General features: G+C 44.7%; 1 protein-coding gene and 1 long non-coding RNA gene across 3 annotated transcripts in view; one reads left to right on the top strand and one right to left on the bottom strand.

Annotated features, from left to right (window-relative positions):
• RYK (receptor like tyrosine kinase) overlaps window positions 1–7,504 on the bottom strand; it is a 96,540-nt gene extending 89,036 nt beyond the window's left edge. For both annotated transcript variants that reach the window (XM_047736633.1, XM_047736642.1), the window contains exon 1: window positions 7,119–7,504. In XM_047736633.1, coding sequence (XP_047592589.1) covers window positions 7,119–7,347 — 229 coding nt within the window. In that variant the 5' untranslated portion in view covers window positions 7,348–7,504. The remainder of the gene's footprint in view (window positions 1–7,118) is intronic.
• Window positions 7,505–7,605: 101 nt separating this feature from the next.
• LOC125104187 (uncharacterized) lies at window positions 7,606–9,831 on the top strand. Its single transcript, XR_007128607.1, has 3 exons — window positions 7,606–7,984; window positions 8,150–8,195; window positions 8,655–9,831. It is a non-coding gene; the product is annotated as an uncharacterized LOC125104187 (long non-coding RNA).
• Window positions 9,832–24,432: the final 14,601 nt, after the last annotated feature.

Here is a 24,432-nt window from a genome sequence, read left to right as displayed (position 1 = left end):
CAAATCCAGCTTGTCTTTCTCCAACCCCCTTTCCACTGGGGCCAAAAGTCATCTTTTCTGAAACCCAGTCCTGTTTGTACACTCTCCTTTCCTAAATTCTTCCAACAGCTCCTCATTACCTACGAGATGAAATTCAAACTCCTAATCCAATCTCAACCTACCTCCCAGCTTTACATTCTGCCACGCCCTGGCTTTGCCAATTTTTCTCATTTTAGCCACATTAGATTTTTCCTACTTCCTGATTTCACACCCATCTACTTTCATACATCTGTAGCTTTTTCATGCTGCTCTCTCACTCGGCGAGAACTGCTCCTCTTTTCTGCTTATCAAACTCATCCTCAAGAGGAGGCTCAAATGTCTCCATTCCTGGAACACTTTCCCTAAACGCTCTATGGCTCTTTCCCCTTTCCCTTTCTAGAGTTGAAAGTCATCACTCCTGCAATAACTTACTTATGTCAGTCAGCAGTATGACTCTTATCTCACTGTTACAGTCCTCATTATAACTGTTAGTCTCCCCTCCGAAATTTTGAGTTCTTCAAGAAAAGGAGTTTAATAATTTTGAGTCACCATTTTCTACGACAAAATATGATTGGGCTTCAAAGATTTTTACTGGACTGATCTGAGAAGCATTGATCTCAACTTGTATTTAACTGATTTTAAATAAGATGTGAACAATGCTTAACTCTTGCAGAGGGTACTTACTTTAATAGAAAAGCAAGTTACCCCAAGTGAGTATCTAATGGGCAGGAGGCATAGTCTATTCTTAGAAGACCCCTGATCCTTACAGAGTCCCTATCACTACCACCACTGCTGCCATTTCCAGTTTATACAATAGCCCTCACCCTTCAGCATCTCGCTAGGAGCAAACTCCTAGCACTGCCCCAGCCACATACAAGTTTCACAAGCCCTGGATTCCAGGGAACTCAATACTATTAGAACTATTATTAGGATACATGGAATTACGTATTATTATCTAATACAATTAGAGCAGGAACATGGGAAGATGCAGATTATGGTCAAGAGCACGAACATGTGGCCACCCGCTTTCAGATTCTACTTCTTGAATGTTTTGGTTAATCACGGCTCCTCCAGAGCTGACAAAGAGGCAAGATGGATTCTGGATTCAAGCAGGACTGAGTCAAGAGGGGACCATTTACTCACTGCCCAAAGGCTCCCAAATCAACATCCTCACCAGTAAAAATGGGGAAATACATGACTACATTGCAGCCTGTTAAGAAGAGTAAATGAGAGCAGTGAAACTGGGCTTGGGGACACAGTAATGCCACATGGAGAGTAAAAGTCCCTGTGGCTTTTGGAGCCTCTGTACAGATAGACTTCCATCAGGACTATATGTCCCACAACCAAGGAACTGGATTAGCTACATACTTCCTCCAAGTCTGTTTCCTCATCTATAAAATGAAAATAACAGTATATACTTAAAACAGGAATTACCTTTGTGCCTGACAAAGAAAGGCAAAAGACTGCTACCTGCCAGCAGCATTCTAAAAAGTTATCAACTACTACTCCTAAATATTATTACAAAAAAACAAAAAACCTATTACACATCAAAAGCTCTTCAATACTCAAAGCCCAGGGGCGCCTGGGTGGCTCCGTGGGTTGAGCGTCTGCCTTCAGCTCAGGTCATGATCCCAGGGTCCTGGGATGGAGCCCCGCACCAGGCTTTCTGCTCAGCAAGAAGCTTACTTCCGCCTCCTCTCTGCCTGCCTCTCTGCCTACTTGTGGTCTCTCTCTGTGTTAAATAAATAAATAAAATATTTAAAAAAAAAAAAATACTCAAAGCCCTACCTAAACTGTCATTTATATACTGCAGAATGACCACTGACCTTTATCCCCATTTCATCCCCAAACTCCTCTGAATGATACTAATGAAATCACAAAGACATTAAACCACAAAGAGAAACAGAAAGGGAAAGAAGACAACATAATATACACTTCAACAAACTTTTCCAAGAGGGGAGTCACTGCACCTCAGGACCCCTGAGGCACCAAAGGCCAGCCTGAGGCTCAGGCTTGACAAAGGGGAGCATCTAAAAGGGTGGGCCACCAGATCCAACAGAAGACCCTAAGTTTTTTCTGAAGAAACTGAACCACAGAGGCAGGAGAACTGTAAAGGGAAGTCAAAGTCTACAGCTCGAATGGTGGCATTCCTCCTCAACCAGATAACCCAAACCCAGGCAGCCAGTGTATTACCAAACACATCAGAGGCAGGCTATTCAAAGTATCTTCTCTGCAGACGCTGACTGTTCTCAGGTAAGATGTGAAGGCGCGGATCTGTGGGGTAGAAGCGCAATGAAAAGTCTACCTGTACTTGAAAGGAAGTCACTAGACCACCACCAGCACACAGTCTCTCTCCTGATCAACTTAATTGCAGACAGCCAAGGATGATCAGATGTTTGTGATCTAAACAACCATAACAAGAACCCTGAAATGAACAAGCACACTGGAGGAAGCAGAAGAAATATTAAGAACATATTAAGCACACAGAAAAAATGAAAAATACTTACACACACACCTCAAAGACAATACATCCATAAATAAAATGGAAACAGAAAATGAAATTAAGTGGAAATGAAAACAGAGAAAAAGAGCTCCTGAAACTTAAAAACATCATCATTAAACTTTAAAAATAAAAGTTTAGAAGACAAAATTGAGACAATTCTTACCCACATACTTTCTACCTCCAAATACAAAGATATAAACAAGAGGCAACATAGGTTAAGAGTATTTGAAGATCAATTCCAGGAGATTCAGTAATCAAACCAATAGATGTCTCAGAAAGAAACAACAAAAAATGAAGGGTAGGAAATTATCAAAGTAAGAGACATTTTGGAAAACTGAAGAATATGAGTCTCTAGATCCAAAGGGCCTACTAAAACAAGATAGACAACAAGCGAACAGAAGGAAGGACCCACACAAAAGTTTATAAAATTTCAGAATGCCAGGGGTGCCTGGGTGGCTCAGTCAGTTAAGCGTCTGCCTTCAGCTCAGGTCATGACCTTAGGATCCTGAGATTGAGCTCTATCGCTTTCTCTGATGAGTGGGGAGTCTGCTACTCCCTCTCCCTCTGTGCTCTCTCTCTCTCTCTCTCTCTCAAATAAATAAATAAAATCTTTTAAAGAATAAATTTCAGAATGCCAAAGAAAAAGACCCTGAGCCTTAATAAAAACAGAAAAATAAAAACAATCAGATGGCTTTGAGTTTCTCTTCAAAAACCCTTAAATCCAAAAACAGTGTGAAAATGCCATCAAAACTATGGGAAAAAATACACTTTTTGCCTACTATTCTAAATGTAGCCAAATTATCTATAAAGGACCTATAAATCATCTATAAAGCATCTAGGGTAGATACCTTCAGACATGCAAAGCCTCAAATAATTTACCTCCCATGCATCCCTTCTTAGGAAGCTACTGAGGATACCTGTTAACAAAATGAAGCAAACCAAGAAAAAGAAAACAAATGATTCAGGAAACAGGCTCCAAGGCAGGAGAGAAGGGAACAGACACCACAAGAAAAACAATCCTACTGTCCAGACTGGAATAAGAGGATGGAAGGCTCCCAAGCAGGGAGTCTCTAAGATGAAACCAAGGAGAACTGAGAGATGATTTGTGCTACCTGGAAAAAAAAAACATCAAAAGGCACTGAACGTATTTCTTGGGGTATTTGAGGAATGTAGCCATAGATATATGAAAAACTAATCAAAAAGTTGGAGTCAATTATTTGCTCCAGGGAAAACATAAAAGTATAGGGGAAAAAAAAAAACCCATAACCTGGTATCACTATTTAACTCAGAAGTGAGAAATAAGGATATACGCAACAATGTAAATACTGATTGTTGGTTTTACCAAAAATTGTTATGTAGCTATACCGAGAGGACCAGAGAACAGGGCAAGTACTCAATTATGATATTAGACAATCAAATGCTTATTCTACATTAATTTCAAAATATGAAAGTAAAAAACAGGAAAATAAATAAATAAATAGAACTAGTATGAGATGGTCACTTCCACTGGAGAGTAGCACCTGAAGGATAAAAGGGCCAAGGGTAGGATACTGCTGTGTTTTATGCTAAGCCTTTTAGCACTATCTGATTTTTAAACTGTGTACACGTATTAATTGGATTAAAACAACTTATTCTCATATCAAGGGCAATTAGTGCAATTTATGAAGCTGTCACTATCAAGTTCATTTATAAGTTTCTTTTATTTTTTTAAAGATTATTTATTTATTATTTATTCGACAGAGAGAGATCACAAGTAGGCAGAGAGGCAGGCAGAGAGAGACGGGGAAGCAGGCTCCCTGCTGAGCAGAGAGCCCAATGCGGGCCTCCATCCCAGGAACCCCAGACCATGACCAGACCTGAAGGCAGAGGCTTAACCACTGAACCACCCAGGAGCCCCTATTTATAAGTTTCTTACTTGGAATTCCAAACTCATCGTCTTAGAAATGTTATAAAATGATGATTAGTTTCCCAGACCAGCTTTCAGAGGCATTTAACCTATAATGATGCAAACACACAGTACAAACTATTCTATCAAGTAGTCTTAAACATTTTATTAGAAACGGCAGTCTGAGAACTCAAGATGCCTGGTACAGGGGCACCTGGGTGGCTCAGTGGGTTAAGCATCTGCCTTCAGCTCAGGTCATGATCCCAGGGTCCTGGGATCCAGCCCAGCATCGGGCTCCCTGCTCAGTGGGAAGCCTGATTCTCTCTCTCCCACTCCTCCTTCTTGTGTTCCCTCTCTCACTGTGTGTCTCTCTCTGTAAAATTAATAAATAAATAAAATCTAAAAAAAAAAAAAAAAGATGCCTGGTACATATCTGAGTCTTACCCACTTGTTCTTCCCCACCTAGGATCAGCCAAGGAATACTACAAAGGTAGAGTGGATGAAGAAGATGGGCCTAGATCTGGCAAGGAGAATCAAAATTTAACAGGTCAACTCTATCTGTATTAGAAAAAATACCACTGGAAGTCCCTCATGTCCCAGAAGTTGATGGTGAAGGGGTCATCCCTCCCTGCCTCCCAATTGCCCATTCCTGGGCAAAAGGTGGATGCTCATCAGTCAGGTGACAAATACATATACATTATTTCAAGTATTAATTAGCAATGACAAAACTTCTATATAAACAAAGTCTTCATTAGATTTAATAAAACTTTGTGGCCTATGTCAACACTATGTTTAATTTTTTTAATGATTATAAATTGTGTGACCTTGAAAAGGCTAAAGCCTCACTTTCTTCAACTCTAAAATGGGAGTAATGGTATCTACTTAACGGGGTCACAAGAAAATTAGAGGAAATGATGTGTACAAAACATGCAGGGGCCAGTAAATGGCAGGCACTCAATCACTGTCAGCCTCTGGTTGTTCCCTATCCCCTACTCCCACCTGGCTGGTTTCTAACATACACTCTTTTATGTAAACAAAGTCACAAATTATATACAAGCTTTTAACCAAAAAACCTTTAAAAACCATGCAGAATGCATTAATATTTTTAAAATAATTATGTGACAGGAGTCTATTTGTAAGCATTATTTTTCCTTAACTTTAGTCTTGTGCTCCAAGTATTAACATAATTTTCAGTTTTAATTCATCTCAACTAAATTTAGCTAATTCAACTAGACTAAAAAGAGGATTAAGAAGGGCAGAACGTTACAAAAACACAGCATTCTTCTTTGATTAAAGACTACAAACCATACATGTAACAATGTCTAAACAAGACTGCTAAAAGCAATACCATTCCAACATTGAGTCGACTTCAAAAAAATCTTATAAACTTAAAAAATAAAACTAAAACTGACAGATAATGGATGATTAAAAAAAAAAAAAAACAAAAAACGGGCGCCTGGTTGGCTCAGTGGGTTAAAGCCTCTGCCTTCGGCTCAGGTCATGATCCCAGGGTCCTGGGATCGAGGCCCGCATCGGGCTCTCTGCTCAGTGGGGAGCCTGCTTCCTCCTCTCTCTCTGACTGCCTCTCTGCCTACTTGTGATCTATCTCTCTGTCAAATAAATAAATAAAATCTTTAAAAAAAAAAAAAACCATCACTCAGATGTACCACAAACCTGAGATTAAATAAATGCTATTTTGTGCCACAACACACAAAAGAAAGCCTAACGCACAAAGAATATCTAGGTATCCTTAACACCAAAGACTTTCCCATTTGGGGCCATTTTTATCAGACCTTTCTCTAAGGGCTCATTTCCAGAATCCACAGTCTCAGCACAAAAACACCATTATTTTTCAAATTAATTCCCCAAACGACAAAGCTAATTAGGTGGAACCGAACAACCAACTGACCCAAAGCTAGTTCTCCTTTCCTTACAAGGTATTCAGAGCAGGAGAGTGGCCCTGAAATACAAATCGGTCCACAGTCCTGCACATCCAAGACAAGAACCGAAAAGATACTGAAGAAGTTAGCAGATCTGCTACCCGGAGATTCATTCTCCATTTAAAAATATGCTTATCCGTCACAAGACTTGGAGACTGCCATGAACATGCAGTGCCCCTCTAACTTCTCCCCTCCCCTCACCTCAATTTTAAAAACAAGTATGATAACCAGAAAGTGAGAGCACAGTATTGTGGCCTCTACTGGGGCATCAAAACCACAGCCAAGGATTAGCAGGCTAGGTCTAATTAAAACGTGGACTTCAGAGATATCCAAAATCCAGGGCCCTACAATGACACGCCTAGGAAAGGTCAAAGGAACTTGATGCATCACCGAAGAAAAGTTTGGGCGCTTTGAATAGGGAATAGAGCGAAAAGCCTAAGAGGCTGCGGGGAAGACGGAACCGGGTGGATTCCCGGTTTGTCTCGGCGGGACAGCAAGGACGTAGGGGGTAGGCCGGAAGGCTGACCCCGTCCGGGGACCGGGCAGGGACCACACCTCCTGGCCAGCAAGGCAGGCAAAGGCCGGGGCCCCAAGACAACCCCGGGTGCTGGGACGGGGCAAGGCACGGGGCAAAGGCCGGGGCCCCGAGACGACCACGGGTGCTGGGACGCTACCTGGCCGCGGTGCCCGCTCTCGGGCCGGGCCGCGGACGGCCGGAAACAGCCGTGATCGGGCCCGACTTGCCTACCCCGACGCAGACGGTCCCACTCACCGATGAGCCGGCGCACCTCGTCCTCGCTCAGGTAGAGGCTTACGCTGGGCCCCGCGGCCGCGGGCGACAGCGCGGGAGGCCGCGGGGCCGGGGCGGCGGCGGCGCCCGGCGCGGGCAGCAGCGGCAACAGTGCGAACAGGAGCAGTAGCGGCGGCGGCGGGGCCCTGAGGCCGCGGGTCCCAGGGAGGCGGCCCCGGCCCCGCGGCCCCAGCCGCGCCGCCCCGCGCATGGCCGCCGCCGCCGCCGCCGAGGAGGAGCGTTGGCCGCCCGCCGCGCCGCCGCCACCCACCCCCGGCCCCGAGCCCCTCACAGCCCCGAGCCGGGGGCGGCCGTCCAGGTCATCGCGCCGCCGGCCCGTGGCAGCCGGACGCCGCTTCAGACCGCCGGAGCGCGCCGCCGCCGCCTCGGCGGCATCGTCTAGGGCCGGGGGCTGGCCGCGGAGGCGCGCCCGTGCGCGTCGCCGCCGCCCCGAGACCGCGCACGCACGCACCGTCAGCTCCTTGCTGGCGGCGGCCAGGCTGGGAGTGCTTTGGGTTTCAAGTGCTGCGGTCGGCCGTGGGCTCCCTGGGCACCCTTTAAAAGGAGCCCGTCTTCGTCCCATGCTGTCACCAGCCTGATGTTTGCTCGCCTGTTGTCTGTAACACACGCCTCTCCCCGCGCGCGACACAAAGTCCAGGCAGTTAGGCCCGGGCCGCGGCTGCCACTGAGTGGGATCCCCAGATCCAGAATAATGCCTGGATGCAGCCGCTCTGGTAGCAACAGAGAAACCTGATTTTTCTTAGTGAGAAAATGGTGAAAAATAGAAAGCACCTTTTATCCCCCCCCATCGGAGGTCACCATTAAGATTTCTGTGTCACTTCCCATGGGTAAATACTGCGCATTTATTCTCCAAAAAGATCCTGTTCAGCGAACTTTAGTTTACCCTTACACGTTATGAATTCTTACTTTTTACGGTCGTTCTGAGTCCCCATTATCAACCCTCATCTGGGGTTGTTAACCTGTGGTGTGCAGTAGTGTGTGTGTTTCTCTAGGTACGTTTCATCATTTGTTCTACCGAGTCCTGGCCCCCTAAAGAGGGTAAGAATCGCGGATACACCTCGGCTTTTCTAAACGCTGCCGAATGAGCGAGCCCATGCGCGGACCTCCAGGTCTCGGGGTGCACTTTTGTGAGCACCCACCGTCGCGCTCACACTTGCTCCAGGGAGCTCCAGGTGCTCCCCCTCTTGGTTGGGACTGTGGAGTGTCCCTTCCTGGCCGGCTCACCTCGCCCCTGCGGGCAGGTCCGCGCCCTGACCCCCCCCCCCGCCCCCGCCACCAACAGGCCCCGCGCCTCACTGCGCAGCTAATCCCGGAGCAGGCCCAGTTTCCCAGCGCAGTTGCTGCTCCCGCAGGCAGGCCCTGGGAGGCGGTTTTTTTTGTTTGTTTGTTTTTTGTTTTTTGTTTTTTGAGGTGGCTATTTTTATCCTCCCGGGAGGGTGGGGGATGAGAGACTGATGAGGCGGGAAAGTCCTGGAACTTTATTTTCTCCTTCTCTAGTGAGAACGATGGATTCCATTTAGAGATCGGCAAGCCTTGATTTGCCAAGCTTCAGCCCCGGAGTTGTGTCCATCATCCTACAGGAGGAGGCTGAGAGGAAAGTAAGAGCTGAGGAAACGTGCTGCCCCAGAGAACGGGAAAAAATCACAAAGGTCAGGAAAAAGCCTTATGTTGGGGCAGCCGCTGCTACCTATTGGGGGACCAGCGCTGTTAAGAAGAGCTTGGGGCTGGAAATGTGCTGTGTGAACAAGGATGTCAATTCAGACAGGAGGCATTTTTTTAAAGGATGGCATATTCCCTGCATTTTTCAAAATGGCTCACAGTCCGCAAGGGAGGAAGCTCCTGTCTTGAAGGCAATCTTCTCGTATCAGTGACTTCTTGACTGTAGTCTGCGTTGCAAACACAGCAGAGTGGTCAGTCAGGCCTGGCTGGGCTGTGGTACTTGTTAATCCTGTGACCTTGGGAAAACTAAACCCCAAGCCTTGGTCTCTTCATTCATAAAAGAGGGGTGATAATGCCAGACTCACAGGGCTTTCCATAGGATTTAATTGGAGAAGATGTGAGTAAAACCCCCAGGCAAAGTGTCACACCCATTGTTATTGTTATTATAATGAATCTCTTCCCTATAATGACCGTTTCCTGAAAAGTTTAATCACCAGTTACCAACAAACCTTTGAAACCGGAGATGCTGAAGAACTTCATTTCATACCTCACCATGCCTGGCCTAGAGCTGAGCTCAGTGTATCACGCTTGGTACCTGGATACAGGGGTAAGGAAGATGCTTCCTTGAGGACGTGTGATAAACACATGTTCATTGCACATTTTCGTCAGGGCTGTGAAGAAAAAGTTGATGGTTCTCAAAGTATGGTTCCCAGACCAGAGGTACTATCACAGGGCAACATGTAGAAATGCAAATTCCTTGGCTGCACCCCTGACTAATAAAAGTATCAATCTCAGGGGGTAGAAACACAGAGAGGTGGTATATAAATTTCATTATTTGTTCTAAAGAGTCCCTGTCCCCCAGAGAGTATCCCAGGCCCTTCAGGTGATACTAGCCACTGTCAAGAAAATCTCAACTCTACGGGCTCTCCTTTGGGTTGTTGTAGGCCTCACTGGCCTCCCTGCTTTCCCCTTACTCCTTGACTCATCTAGTCCATTCTCAACATAGCAACCACAACTATCCTATTATACACAACCAAATCATTTTGCTACTTGGCTCGTAAGACTGCTAAGGGCTCCCTAATTCATCTAGAATAAATGGCAAAGTCCTTACAAGCTGTCAAGGCAGTTCTCATTCTCCATCTTCCTCCCTTCCCTTCTGATCTATCTCTTACTGTCCCTCCTCCCACAAGGACTTTGTTGTGCAACGCAACAGACTTCAGGGCCTTTGCCCTGCTGGCTCTGTACCTGGAGTACTAGTCCTTCTGACTTTCACAAGGCTGTATCTCTTACCTCTTCAAAATTGTATTCAGATGTTAACTTCTAAATAAGTTTAAAATTGTAAACGTCCCAACACTTTTAACTTCCCCAGAGAACAAACCAATTCCCAGTCTCTCCTGTCTCTACAGTGTATTTGGTCTCACACAAAGTTCTCCCTACAATCCCCATCCCATCCCTGGATAAGGAATCATCTGCCCCCAACTGTCCCCTACCAAGGTGTGGGGCTAAACTTTGGAAATTTCCCAGTAAGTCTCAGGGTAAAAATGCTGGGAAGCCCTGACTTCAGCCTCCTGAGGTTTCTCTCTCTAGAGGAAATGAAAACCACAATCATCACCATACTCTACACACTGCCTCGTTCTTGGTTTTTTTTGTCACTGCGGTTGACCTTATTCTACCCCACGAGACAAATTTGAGAGGGCTAGAAAACACTATCATCAGGGCTTCTTTCGCTGTTCCTAAAAAAAGGGTTGGCTTGGCCTTGAAATGCAGCAGGGTGGGTGAGTGGGAGCCCTGGGCCAGTGCTGGGAGGATGGGGCATGCTGGGATGAGGCCTCCCAGGTAATGGAAATGACTGGGCTGTTCCACACATGGAGACTGATGCTCCACTCAGAGTCCCAGCTCATGTCCAAGAGGATAGATGCCTGCTCACAGAACCCTGAGAACAATACTTCTCCCTGTGCCTTGAGTTCACTCAGCTAGGGAAGGGCTCCAGAAAGGGATGGCTCTAAGTTTTGAAGACATCCCCTTTCTTTGCAAGGAGCTGTTGGGAATGCTGCTCTGTCTACTTTAGAGCAGTTTACTTTTAAATGTTCTCCATCCACAAGTAATATATTAACCCGTTGTGTTGTGAAAGACTCAAGCATCACAGAAGTACATGAAGTTGGGGCGCCTGGGTGGCTCAGTGGGTTAAAGCCTCTGCCTTCGGCTCAGGTCATGATCCCAGGATCCTGGGATCGAGCCCCACATCGGGCTCTCTGCTCAGCAGGGAGCCTGCTTCCTCCTCTCTCTCTGCCTGCCTCTCTGCCTACTTGTGAACTATATGAAGTAAGATAACATCCTCCTTGATACAAATCATCATGTCTCTTCCCCACCTCCCAGTCTGGTGTATGTTCTTATAGGCCTTTCTCTCGGTATTTACACACACACACACACGTGTATCTGTATATGTGTTTAGACATACAACTATGTGTTTATGCGTGCTTTCAGTTTTATTGAAATGAAATTGCACAAAAGGTAATGGTCTGTATGATTTGCTATTTTCACTGATCAAAATAAGTTGAGGTCTTAAGGATGCTTGCATAATAGTATAGAGAGGTATATCCACGGTATTCTTTTGGTTGGGATGGACCGTGATAGATTTCATGGTTCTGGAGATGGACCACACATCCTTGCACAGGCATCTTTGTGCATATTGTATATATTTGGAAGGGTAGTTCTCAGAAGTGGAATTGCTGAATCAAAGGGAGTTACTTTATAATGTTGATAGATTCTTGAATTGCCCTCCTAAAGGCCAATATACACTTTTCACAACTGGTCCTAGTTCTCTACCTGGTGGGCGTGACCCAAATCTTCTTTCCTAAAGGGTCTGGCCATTACTGATCCTACCTGGATTGAATTGTCATAGTTTGCCATTAACCTTAATTAACATGATAAACTAAGAGACCCCTTAAGGGATCTCATGTCATCCAGACATACTCTTCCTTACCTGTCTTCTGGTTTCCATTATTTCAGTTGGAAAGTCAATTGTAAGGCTACCTGCCACTTTGACACATTATCTCTCTGCTTATTCTCTGTGGCTATTTTAAGCTTTTTTTTTAATACTGCTCTGCAGTTTTATCAGGATATATATGAATGTGGCTATCTTTCCATTTACTTGCTTGAAATTTATTGAGATTCCTGGATCTGGTGTCTTTTGAAAATTCCAGGAAATTCTCAGTTCCATTTCCTTTATCATTAATAGTTAGTTAGATGGATAGATAGACAGATACGGAATTTTCTGAGCCATTTGAGAATAGGTTGGAGACCCCTACCTACCCCTAATAGGTTAATGCCCCCTTCCCCCAAATGCTTCACTGTGCATTTTCTAAGAAAAAAAGACTTTCTTTTTCATAACCACAGTGCAACTTTTAAAATACAGACATTTCACATTGATACAATACTATTTTCTAATCCATGGTCCATATTCAAATTTCATCAGTTGTCTCAATAAAGTCTTTTATAACTATTTTTTCCTGGCCCAGGATCCAATCTAGAATCAGACATCGCATTTATTTGTCATGTCTTTTTAGGTATTTTTTTCCATCCCTTTTTGGGGGGCGGGTAATTAACATATAATGTATTATTTGCCCCAGGGGGACAGGTCTGTGAATCATCAGTCTTACACATTTCACAGCATTCACCCTCTCCAATATGCAGCACCCAGCCACCCTATCCCCCCCACCCACCCTCCAGCAACCTTAAGTTTTTTGTGTGAAATAAAGAGTCTCTTATGGTTTGTCTCCCTCCCCAGTCTCATCTTGTTTCATTTTTTTCCCTCCCTACCCCCACGATCCCCCACCCTGCCTTTCAAATTTCTCATATCAGTGAGATCATATGACAATTGTCTTTCTCTGATTAACTTATTTCGCTTAGCATAATACCCTCTAGTTCTATCCAGTCATTGCAAATGGCAAGATTTCGTTTTTGATGGCTGCATAGTATTCCATTGTGTGTGTGTGCGCGTGTGTGTATAAGTGCGCACGTGCGTGTGTATATAAGTGCGCACGCACGTGCTCATATATACACCACATCTTCTTTACCTATTCATCTGTCAATGGACATCTAGTTTCTTTCCACAGTTTTCTTTTTTCCCCCATCTCTTTTAAAAGTTCCTCAACCTTTCTTTTGCTGAAGTTCTTGACTTTAACGAGTTATTTTGTAAAATGTCCCTTAGTTGATGTTGCCAAATGTTTCCTCATGATTAGATTCAGGTTATGCATTTTCAACAGGAATATCACTGAAATGATGTATTCTCAGTATATCATGTCAGAACATGATGTTGGGGTATGTGGGTAGTGTAGCTGGTTAAGCCTCTGACTCTTGTTTTCAGCTCAGGTCCTGATCTCAGGGGCATGATCTCAGGTTCATGAGATTGAACCCTGTGTTGGGCTCCATACTTGGCGTGGAGTTTTCTTAAGACTATATCTCCCTCTCCCTCTGCCCCTCATTCCCATATTCTCTCTCTCAAATAAATAAATAAAATCTTAAAAAAAAAAAAAAAAAAAAGAAGGCAGCACATGATTTCACTCTGGCCCTTACCGGTGATATTATCTTTGACCACTTCATTAATATGTTGTCTGATACATTTCTTGCTGTAAAGTTACTATTTTTCCCTTTATAATTAATAAGAAATTTGGGGGGAGATACTTTGAGATTATGTACATTTCTGCTTCCTCCTCAAACTTTTATCCACTAGTTTGATCACCCACTGATGATTTCCTAACTAACTATTCCTTTCATATTTATTTGGCATTTAACCATAGGGAGACCTTTTTCTTTTCTCTTATTTATTTTTTCATTTATTTATATCAGTATGGATTCTTATTTTATTCAGTGGATTATAAACTGTTACTATCATTATATGTGTTCATCCTCAAAATGTATTTGGGGATATTTCAGATTTGGCCAGTGAGAACTCCTTCAGCTCATTCCTGTGTTCTTTGGCCAGGTCTCTAGCATTCATTGAACATTTTTCCTTTCTCTACAAAACAATAAAATATTCCTGTCTTCTCTTATACATTTCTGTCCCAGCCTGGAATCATTGCTTTTTCTTAGGTGCCCCAGGTCCCTTTAGTGGAGAATGGTATTTAGAAACCAAGATTTGGGAGGTAGGTGTGATTAAATTGCTACTGTGATATAATTGATTCTAAGCCCTCTCAGGAGACAGAGTATGGAAATAAACAAATTTATGCATGTATATTCTGTGTGCTTATATGCCTACATACACATATAGATCTATAAAATCCACGAGTTCATATCAGTACTCCTCTGATTCCAATCCCACACCATTCCTTCCTCATTACCTATTTGTAACTCTTCTCCGACAGTAAGAAACCTGACTCCCATTATCCGCACATATCTGCTTATTTGCTCAATCCTTCCATTGTTAATTAAACTCTTGGCCCTGGTTGCTGAAAACTCAGCCCCAGACACACCAATCTCCACCCCAACTCCCCATTCCCAGGCATTCCAGCCAAAACTTTGCCTCCAGCAGACTAAAGGGCAGTGGGGTTGAGGGCAGAATGGGAGGGGTTCTAGAGCAGCACAGAACCGTCCGTATCTTGAGAGGATATATTCAACACCTCTAATCTTTATGTGGCAGCCCCACTTCAGCACAGCCCAGTTCTCTCCAGTTACTGAGTTAGTGAGCTGGGATCTCCCCATCCCCAAGGCTTTCCTCAACTTTCTTTCCCTTCTAGTTGCCTTCCAAATCCCTAATTCCAGTCTATTTCCTCTGAAGAGTTCAGCTATCTCTTTGTGTTACATTCTCAACTGTTCACCTTCTGCATCCACTCAGGTGTTTTACCAGAGCCCCGTGCTCAGGAGAAATGCATGCCTTAGGAGACGATGCAGGTATGGTCAGTTATGATTTTAAAATATTTAGCTTCCCTCCCTCTTTGCTATGATTATAAGTATTACTAAAACATGCTTGGGAGAGATGTGACAGGCAGGCAGTCATGTTAGGTGTATAATTTTGGTGAAGATTTAGAAGATGGACTGGAGGGAAAATGGTTAAGATCAGAGGCTGGGGAACTAGGCAGCATGACTTTTCAATACATAGGTGAGAGAGGATTGGGACTGAACAGGGAGGGCAGGACAGTGAGGATGGGAACAAGGCACCTGGTATGAGAGATATTTATGGGATAGCATCAGTAGTCTTGATGATAGATTGAGTAAGGTTGGCAGGAGGCAGTGAGGTGGAGGTGTGGGTGAGGGGTAGGGGCCAGGGGTGAATCCCAGGTGTTTGGACTGGGAACAGGTAATGGCGGGTGCCTAACCCTCCTCACCATCTCCTTCTCCTTCTGCTACTACTAATGATGGGGCCATTTGGTGAGCAAGAACAGTATGTCAATGATTCTCACAACTGCTAGACATACGTCATAGACATAATGAGACCATTTAATCCTATAGGGAATATATTATCATCCAGTTTCCCAGATGAGAATGCAGTAACTTCCTCCAAGATTTCACAGATTGCAAAAAGCACTTCATGCAAGTTTAGATTCTGAAATAGTGGTTTTGTCTTGGGGTATGCTGAGTTTGGGGTTCCCATGGACTATCCTGGCACAAATGTCCTGTCCGCAGATGGAAATCCATGTCTGAGCTCAGCAGAAAAACTAAGGTAGAGAGACAGCCATCCACACAGAGGTGCTAAGAGAGACCAGGTGGTTAGTGTGGGATGAATGCAGGAATCTTATGGAGAAGGAGAGGGAAAGAGGACTGAGATGGAACACTGGGCACATGAACATCAAGCACAGGAGAGAAAGAGAAACTACAGCAGAGAAGGAGTGGCCAGAGAGTGAGGAGAACCAGGAGAGAAGTAGTGCAGTCTAGGAAACCTGGTGGGTCAGGGAGGCATTGGCCCAGCCTACTAAATAGTGCCAAGTAAGCCAAGAACTGCGGGATGCCCAACACATGTGTCCACCAAGGGGGCATCGGTGAGGGAGACTGACAGGCGGAAGGCTGAGTGCAAAGGTCTAAGCAGTAGGGAAAGATAAGGAAATGGAGATAATGAGCACCAATGTTTCCAAGAAACCCAGTGAAAGGTTAAGGAGAGAAAGAGAGCGAAGTATCTAAATGGGGATTTACAGAGATTCTTCTAAAGTGGAAACATTTAAGTTGTTTCTAAGCTGAAAGGAATGTGCCAAAACAGGGAGAGAAGTCAAAGATGCAAAGAACAGGAGGCAGTAAGTCCCAAAGACGCAGACGGAGCTGGTTTTTGAAAGCCACAGTGTGGTCTACGTGGTGGGAGGAGCACCTCGAGTAGTTTCAGAAGCAGAGCCTGTTAAGTACTGGCCCTAAGTGTATTGAAGAGAGGGTTGTGGATGGGTTCAGACACAGATTCCTTCATAGAGTAGACAAATAAGGGAAAGAAGTTAAGGAAATCGACATTTGGTTGCTTCCATTTTTTCCTGAAATATGAAGAAAAGTCATTTTTGGATTAAAGCACAGAGGAGGAATACCTGGGTGGCTCAGTCATTAAAGTGTCTGCCTTCAGCTCACGTCATGATCCCAGGGTCCTGGGACCAAGTTCCACACCTAGCTCCTTGATTAGTGGGAAGCTTGTTTTTCCCTCTGCCTGCCGCTCTCCCTGCTTGTGCTCTCTCGCTCTCTTTCTTTCTCTCTCTCTCTGACAAATAAATAAAATCTTTAAAAAAAAATAAAGCACAGAGAAGTAGGATAGAATTGGGGGGTTGGTAAAAGGGTTGAATGTCTGCAATTGCTGTTAAGGTGGATGGAAGATGGTACTGACCAGGGATCTTTAAGCTCTTCTGGGCAACTGTTGAGAGTGAGGCTGAAACTGACAAGTGTGGTGTCTGAGGTCATACTGATCTGTGTGTTGAGCAGTCTGTTTGTAAGAGGAAAGAAGATGGCCTGTGGGATAATCCCCATTTGGGTCCAGATCCAGAGCAGTGGAAGGAAAAAGGAGTTGGGTTATAGAGGATGTTTAAAATGCTACATCATAGCATCTAGCTTGGATGGTTCCCAAGTGAAAGCAGAAAGGACTAAAATAGAATGAGACACTTCTGCTTAAAGATGGCAGATTGTACACAGTTTTTATCTTTCCACTCTCCCCAAACCCTACTAAAATGGCAGGAAAGGGATTTTTTCTTAAGGGTATAAACAAATGACAAAGGAAAGCGGGGGTAGGGACAACACTCACTACATTCTGGAAGCTGACAGCAGATGATCAGTGACAATTGACTTCACTAAAACCTAAGTCAGGAGTTAAGGCATCAGGTAGCTCAGGAAGGGGGAAATGCAGGGTGGGCCGAGAACAGGAGGACTGATGGAGGAGCATATAGATCCTGGGGTCTTAGCCCCAGTCTGAGCACAAAACTAAAAGTTTGTATCTGGGAAGGATAAAATAGAGGCCTTTGAACTAGAAGACGTGAGGCACTGATGAGAGCTGAGATACAGTACTAAAAACGGTATAAAGTCCAAGTCTGTATACTGACCAGAAAAGATGGCCCCCTCCCCACTCTGCTCTCTTCTCCAGCCCTCTTCCTACACTCAGCTCCCTCAATGTTGACTGGAGATTGGAGATCATTCCACAGGGAATCTGAGCAGTCCAGGAAAAACCAACAAAAGATACTGACACCTACTGCTCCCTCTACCTTTATTACTACAGGTCAAGACCACCAGTCAACAATCAGATTTTTAGAACGGCAGTCCCAAACATGAAAGGTTAAGGTGAGGACCACTAGACATTTGAGGTAGTCCTTCAACATGAAAGGCAAAGACCAAAACAAACAGGAAAAAAAAAAAAAGGACTCTGTATTAATAGAGACAATGCCAAGAATAAATATTTTAAATATGATAATTAATCATATTCCAGAGAAATTAAAGATAACATAGAATCTGTGAAATAGGAATGGTTGCTTTAAAAAAAAAAAAAAGTCAAAAAGCAAAGAGCACTCAGAAAATAAACCATGACGGTAAAAAAACTTACAGGCCAAAAGCGAAGTTGAAATAAAAGGCCAAAGAAATATCCCAGAAAGTAGAACAAACATGTAGAGGTAGCCAATAAGAGAAGATGAGAGAATAAATAAGAGATGGGAGCTGTGCTATAGGCCAAGAAGGCTGTGGTCCAGAGGGTTAGGTGGGAGTATCTGGGAGCCAAGTCCTCAAGGAGAGGACAGGAATTTAGATGTAAGAAAACTACACAGAAAACTAAGCAGAGGAGGAAAAGGGCATTTATGAGCTCCAGGGAAAACAAACCGTTGTTTGAGAAGGGAAAGGCAATTAAACTCTACCATCTGGCTCACCAGTGACTAGCATTTATATCATCAAAACAAAGTAAACCTTAAGTATTGATAGAAGGAGGGTAAATTAGTATGTGTGGGAGTCTTTAAACGAAGTGCTATCTTCATCTCCCTACTTTGAAATCCGTAAATAATGCCTTTAAGTCGAGCAGCAGCCATATGATCCCAATTTTAGGAACATAGAGGCAAATATCAAAAGAACCAGCTAAAGGACTAAAGGGAGAATGGGATGGAGGACAGGAGAGGGGCCCAGAAGACTGCCGCTTTTCTAATGGTCTAGAAGATTATTTGACTGCTAAAATTATATGTATAATGTCGATTTGATAAAAGTTAAATGAAAAGATTGGAATGGGAAATAGAAGGGTCAAGGGCCGCACCATGAAGGGGCTTCAGCCCGCTCCGAGAACTGAGCAGGCTGGTAGCGCTCCTTTGCAACTGCAGTAACATGGTAAAAACCCGTGTAACTCACGAGACAGGATAAGACATGAAGTACTAATTTGTGACAGACTGATAGCTGAGACATCAAATGGCATGTTCATTCCTCCCAGCCACCACAAAAAAAAACCCTGCTAACAGGAATGGCAGACTCCTTTGCTCATCATTTCAAAGAACTTCTGTTCTCTGGTGGACGGGAGACAGTCTGGAAAGTATGCACAAACTCAGAGAACTGGTTTCTACTGTGTGTGTGTGTGTGTGTGTGTGTGTGTGTGTGTGTGTGTGTGTGTGTGTGTGTGTGTTTGTGCGCGTGTACAAGTCCCTTCCACCTATGTAGAAGGAGCTTTGTGCTGGGGAGGACAGAGATGGAGAAGCAGAGCTATGTAGGAAGAACAAGATTATAAGAGGTGAGACCCTCCTCTCAGCATGAGTTTTCATGAGAGGAGAAAGAGAAGGGAAAGAGGAGCACTGTCCTCAAGGGCAGCGGGATAGAACAGGAAGGAAGATGTAGGGGTTCAGGTTCCCAGCTGCAGTTGCTCGAATGGGTCTTGCACCTCTGATTAGAGGAAGCAAGAGGGATAATGGCATTGTCCGTCTGGACAATGAGGGGGACCTGGTTTTTCATAGGACCAAGTTTGGCTTAGAGAGCTTCTATGAGTTTCCGATGAGCCACAAGTTAGCTAGGAATGAGAGACAGCTAACCTGGCAGGGTGTGGGGAGTGAACTCAGCTTGTCCCAGGAGGTAAGAGGGACAGGCCTGGTCCATGGGATGAAACCAAATGTGCCAATGACTAGAGCTGCCACCTCTCTCAGAGTATCATCTCTGAGGGAGCACCACAACCACAGGACATCAGTAGCATGGGTCAACAAAAAGCATGGGTCCCAGAAGCATAGAAGACCAAAAAGAGTTCCCAGTTCTCCCTTTACATGGTGACTATGCTAAGGAGTAAGGCTATTAGATTATGCTGCACCAGGGAGAAGTGTAAAATGTAAAATATAAAAATAAAAATGGAACTCTGAGCTCCAATTTGATAATCATCCCAAATGTGGCCAAGAAATCTTGGGTTGGGACAGCATGCCCCAGGATCAGATTGTCCTGTAGAGGCTAGGACAGAGCCACAGGGTCAGAAATTAGGGCTGGGTCAAGAAATTACTAAGGTTCCAATTTGCACTCTTGAGTTTTGTGCACAGCCATAACCAGCTATTATTTTTGTTACACCTGTTTATAGCCTTTGATGTGAGAAGCCACGGAGGCCTGAAGACCTACTTGTCATACTAGTGGAAGAGCTATTGTTTATTGAGTGCAATACTAAGGACCAAGTGCTTTATACCCAGAACCCTATTAAATCCTCAAACACCCAGTGACGTGGCCCCATTCCAATCCCCATTTTACAGGTGAAGGAGCTGGGATTTAAACAGATGAAGTAACTTGAACCTACTACCAATGTTAAGTAGTAAAGGGCAGAGCCAGAATTCAGACACAGTCTGTACTGGTTCCAAGACCTGGGGCTGACATTGAAGAATAACATGTTTAGACTGCCCTCAGCCACAGAGCCTGGGTTTCTAGAAAGGAGAAAGTGTCCGGACATCCATGAATGAGCACACACATTCACTTTCTGGGAGTCTGTGAGCACCCCAGAGAGGTGGTGTCGGAGCAGGAAGGTAGGGTCGATGGCATGGAAAGGTTGCCAGGTAAAAACCCTGCTGTGTGGTTAGACACTCGAACCCAGTCACTGTAACAGAAGCTAGTATTGAGAAAGAACCCTAAAAGTCTTGAAGCTCGAGGCACACTTCTTCCTAAAGGGATTTTGAAACAGTTGAGGAATTTCTTAAATTTGGAATGGGTTCAATAAATGTCTGTTAAGTGAGGTATTCAGTTCAAGCTCTTTAAACCTGTGCCAAGAGCTGTCAACTCAGATCACAAAAGATCATAACATTAAAAGCTCTCTGTGCTGGCAAGCTCCATCAGGCCCTGTACATTTCCCTATTAAATACTTCCACATCTGTCTTCTCTTTCTCAGGTCCCCATGCCGCCTGCACCTCTATCACATCCAGCCAAGGCCATTCACAGTGATAGCTTTATCCTTTCAGCAGGTATGGATTGAGTACTACTGTGGGTTAGCCAGGAGGCTCAGCGAGGGGACCAGAGATGAGGATAGTGTGGCTTCTGTCCTCAAAGAGCTCCTAGACTCAGAGAAAGAGGAGCACCTGTGGCACAGACTGCTACTGCCCACCCCGAATCCCTTCCTTCCCTAGTGATAGAATTACTGTCCCATGTGGCTGTCCAGCTGGACCCCACTTCCCCAGCCTCCCTTGGGCTTAGGTGAGGCCATGTGACCAAGTTCTTGACAAAAGCATGTGAAGGAAGTAATATACACCAGTAGTGGGTTAGGAATGTCAGGCCTACCGCCTCTCTACCTCTCTTCCCACTTCCAGACTGTCCGGAGCCTGGATGTGCTGGTGACCAAGTCTTGACCGTGCAAGCTAGTGACATTGCCCAAGGGAATAGCAGAGCAATGACTTAGAAGGGCTGTGTCCTTGAATGACTACGAGGGGCAGGTCTATCCTCTGAAAATTGTTATATGGGAGAGAAAAAGAACTATCCTCATGACTTAAGCCACTGTATTGGGGAACTCTGTTATAGACACTTAACTTTTAGCCTAATCATAATAGGAGTGTTAAAAAAAAAAAAAAGTGGAGCCCAGAGTATTCCTGGTGCTATGACAAAAGCAGAAAAATCAGTTCAAGTGAGGCCGAAGGCAGGAAAGTTAGAGGAAGCAGAGGAGGATGCCTGGGAGGGAGCACCCTTGCCCTGAATCTTGAAAGACGAATGTTTTTAGCAAATCTTGGGTTTCTCATCTACTCTTAATTCTTTTGATTGGCCATTTTTGTCCACATTACTTCTTTCAGGAATATATTCTCTCTTATCCCTACTCTCTACCTGTTAAAGCCTACCCAGGATTCAAGACTTAGATTAAATCCCATTTTCTCCAGGGAACCTTCCTTGATCAGCTCTCCGCAAGTGTTATCTTCCTCTTCCAAAATCCTATGGCACTTTGTCTTTATTATTTATTGACCACACATTTTATATCTTCTCTATAAGTATCTGGCATTTTTCAACAGCTTCCCCAGCATCACACTACCTAGATTTGTTCTGGGTTCCCCCAAGTGTATACATGTACCCTAAATGTCTATTGCCTTGTAACAAACCCACCTCAAAACTTAGTGGATTACGATAACTATTTTTTATTGCTCGCAGTGGTAAGAGTTGGCTGGTCTCAGTTGGATGGTTCACACTGAAGGCCTTGAACGCTCTTGCATTCAGACAAGTGAGGCTGGAGTCAGCTGAAGGCCTGACTGGGCTAGATGCTCAAGACTGCTCACTCCTGTGGCTTGTGGTTGAGGCTGCTCTCAGCTAGGAGGTCAGCAGGTCCTATTAACCAGAGAGCCTACATTTGCCGTCTCCACGTGACATGGGCTCTCACATAATTATAGCTTGATTCCAAGACAATCGAGCGAAGCCCGTGTAACTTAGCCACGAGAGACCCAGAACATCACTCTCATCACATTCTATTGGTCAAGGAAGTCACTAAGGCCAGCCCAGGGAGGGGAATTAGACTCCACATCTTGTTGTGAGAAGCAGCAGGTGAATTCAGGGAGATAATTAATGACAGCCGTCCTCGGAGACTATCTTCTCATACTGTGTAAACCTGGAATCTGGAGTGATGATAACTCCCAGATCAGAACATGTGGCCATCCTGTATTTCATCTGCAAATCAGAGCCCCAGGGAAACATTGCTTCCCCTCCTCCCTGAGACAATAAGAAGAATTTAATGTTAGTCTGTCATTAACCTGGGATGGGCTAGATGTTCAAATGCCAGGATGTCCACCAAAATCTGGATGATTCAGTGTTTGTGAGCCAAGAGATTTCCAGGAGAGAATGGAAGCTGTCATGGAGAGAAAATGTCTCTGGACTAGAGCTCAAGTATTTGCTTATCTGTGTTTCTTCTAAAGATCACTTACCACCCATTGTTGCCCAACCACCCTTAACATGGGGGTAAAGGACAAGGATTGCAGCAGAGCTAAAACTGAGAAAGGGTTACATGATGCTCAACTTGGAGGAAGACTTTAGCTAAGCCCTTAGCCACTCACTTGAGTTGAGTTTAGGGCCCAGCACAACATCTCACCTGTGTAGCCTTTGGCTATAGGAAAGGAGACCATTCCCCCACAAACCACCACCAGCCACACTGGCCTTTGAACTTTGTGGTAGACAAATAATGGCTTCCCCAAAGTGTCCATATCATTAATCCCCCAAAACTATGAATATGTTCTGTTATAGGGCAAAGGGGAAATAAGTTTGCAGATGGTATTAAGTCTGCTCATCAGCTGAAGATAGGGGGAATATCCAGGATTATAAGGGCAGGGCCAAAGTTCTTGGAAGCTTCCTTTAAATGTGAAAAAGGGAGATAGCAGAACAACCAGAGTCAGATAAGGAGATGTAGGGAAGAAAGCAGAGATCGGAGCGATGTGGTTGCTGGCTCTGAAGATGGCAGGGGGCCAAGAACCAAGAATGTGGCAGCCTCTAGAAGCTGGAAAAGGCAAAAACCCAGATTCTGCTCTAGAGCCTCTAGAAAGGGTCACGGCCTTGCTGACACCTTGAGATCCATTTGGGAGTGATGAATTATGGAACTGAAGATCATAAATTTGTGTTGTTTCAAGCCACTAAATTTGTGGTAAGTTGTTACAGCAACAATAGGAAAGTAATCCGAACTCCAAGGGCCTGGGTGATTAAAATGAGAGTCCTATCACAAGGGACGGTGTACCCATACACCTGTTTTGACTGATAATATTCAAGAGCAGGAAATCTCTGGTCAGGAACCATCAGGACTGCTGGGGTTAGGGGTGGAGAGGAAGGTGGCAGAAGCTGACAGCAGGCCTTCCTGAGAAAGCGAGGAAGAAGAGAGGGCAGTGAGGAGCCAGTGGCCAGAGGAAGAAGTGAGGGCATTTTATGGAAGAGATAACTTCTCTTCTCAAGAGGAGGGACTGGGACAGATTGCTGTGTTGGGTGACATAATTCTCCTTTCACTGCCCCTTTGGGGAGAACATTCAGTAAAAGCTGTCTTGTTCTATAAAATTTATTTATTTTTAAAGATTTTATTTATTTGACAGAGAGAGACAGTGAGAGAAGGAACACAAGCAGTGGGAGAGGGAGAGGAAGAGGGAGAAGCAGGCTCTCCGGGCAGGGAGCTCAATGTGGGGCTCGATCTCAGGACCCCGGGATCATGACCTGAGCTGAAGCCAAACGCTTAATGACTGAGCCACCCAGGCAACCCTCTATAAGCTTTTAGAGATGGATTTGTGTATTTCTGGATGTCCCTCTGGGCAAAGTGTGGCCACAGAGCGCCAAAGTTGCTGACTACATGAATGTTGCATTTCCTTGGCTAAAATACAGAAATGTATGACCGTTTGAGCAATTGCCCCAAGTCTGAGAAGGAAATGTAAAAAGAGCCACAGACAGAGGCACGACAAACAGGACTCAGAGAGGTTGTCATATTTTATAGTTCAGTTTGCTTGAAACGAGGTGTGGCTATATCAAGGAGAGCACACTACCTGGTGTCTTGGGTTTAGAATTCAAAACCCACAATAAGTTTCTTTACCTCTCAAAGCAGGCAATTTCTCCCTCTGAGCTTAATGAAAAAGAAGTGGATCAGAGAGATAAGGTCTGTGGCTTGTGTACTGTTCTCCTCTCTCTGCCTGTCTTCCCTGGAGAACAAGGGAATTGTGGGGAGGGAGAGAAGACATGCCACCTTTGGTGCTTCTGTTGGTGAGGTAAGGACCCCCCCCCACCATAGGTGACTGGAACCATCAGGGATAGTTCT

Source organism: Lutra lutra, chromosome 1 (genome assembly GCF_902655055.1).
Source record: "Lutra lutra chromosome 1, mLutLut1.2, whole genome shotgun sequence".
NCBI classification, from domain to species: Eukaryota; Metazoa; Chordata; class Mammalia; order Carnivora; family Mustelidae; genus Lutra; species Lutra lutra.
This window is presented reverse-complemented; position numbering and strand designations above follow the sequence as displayed.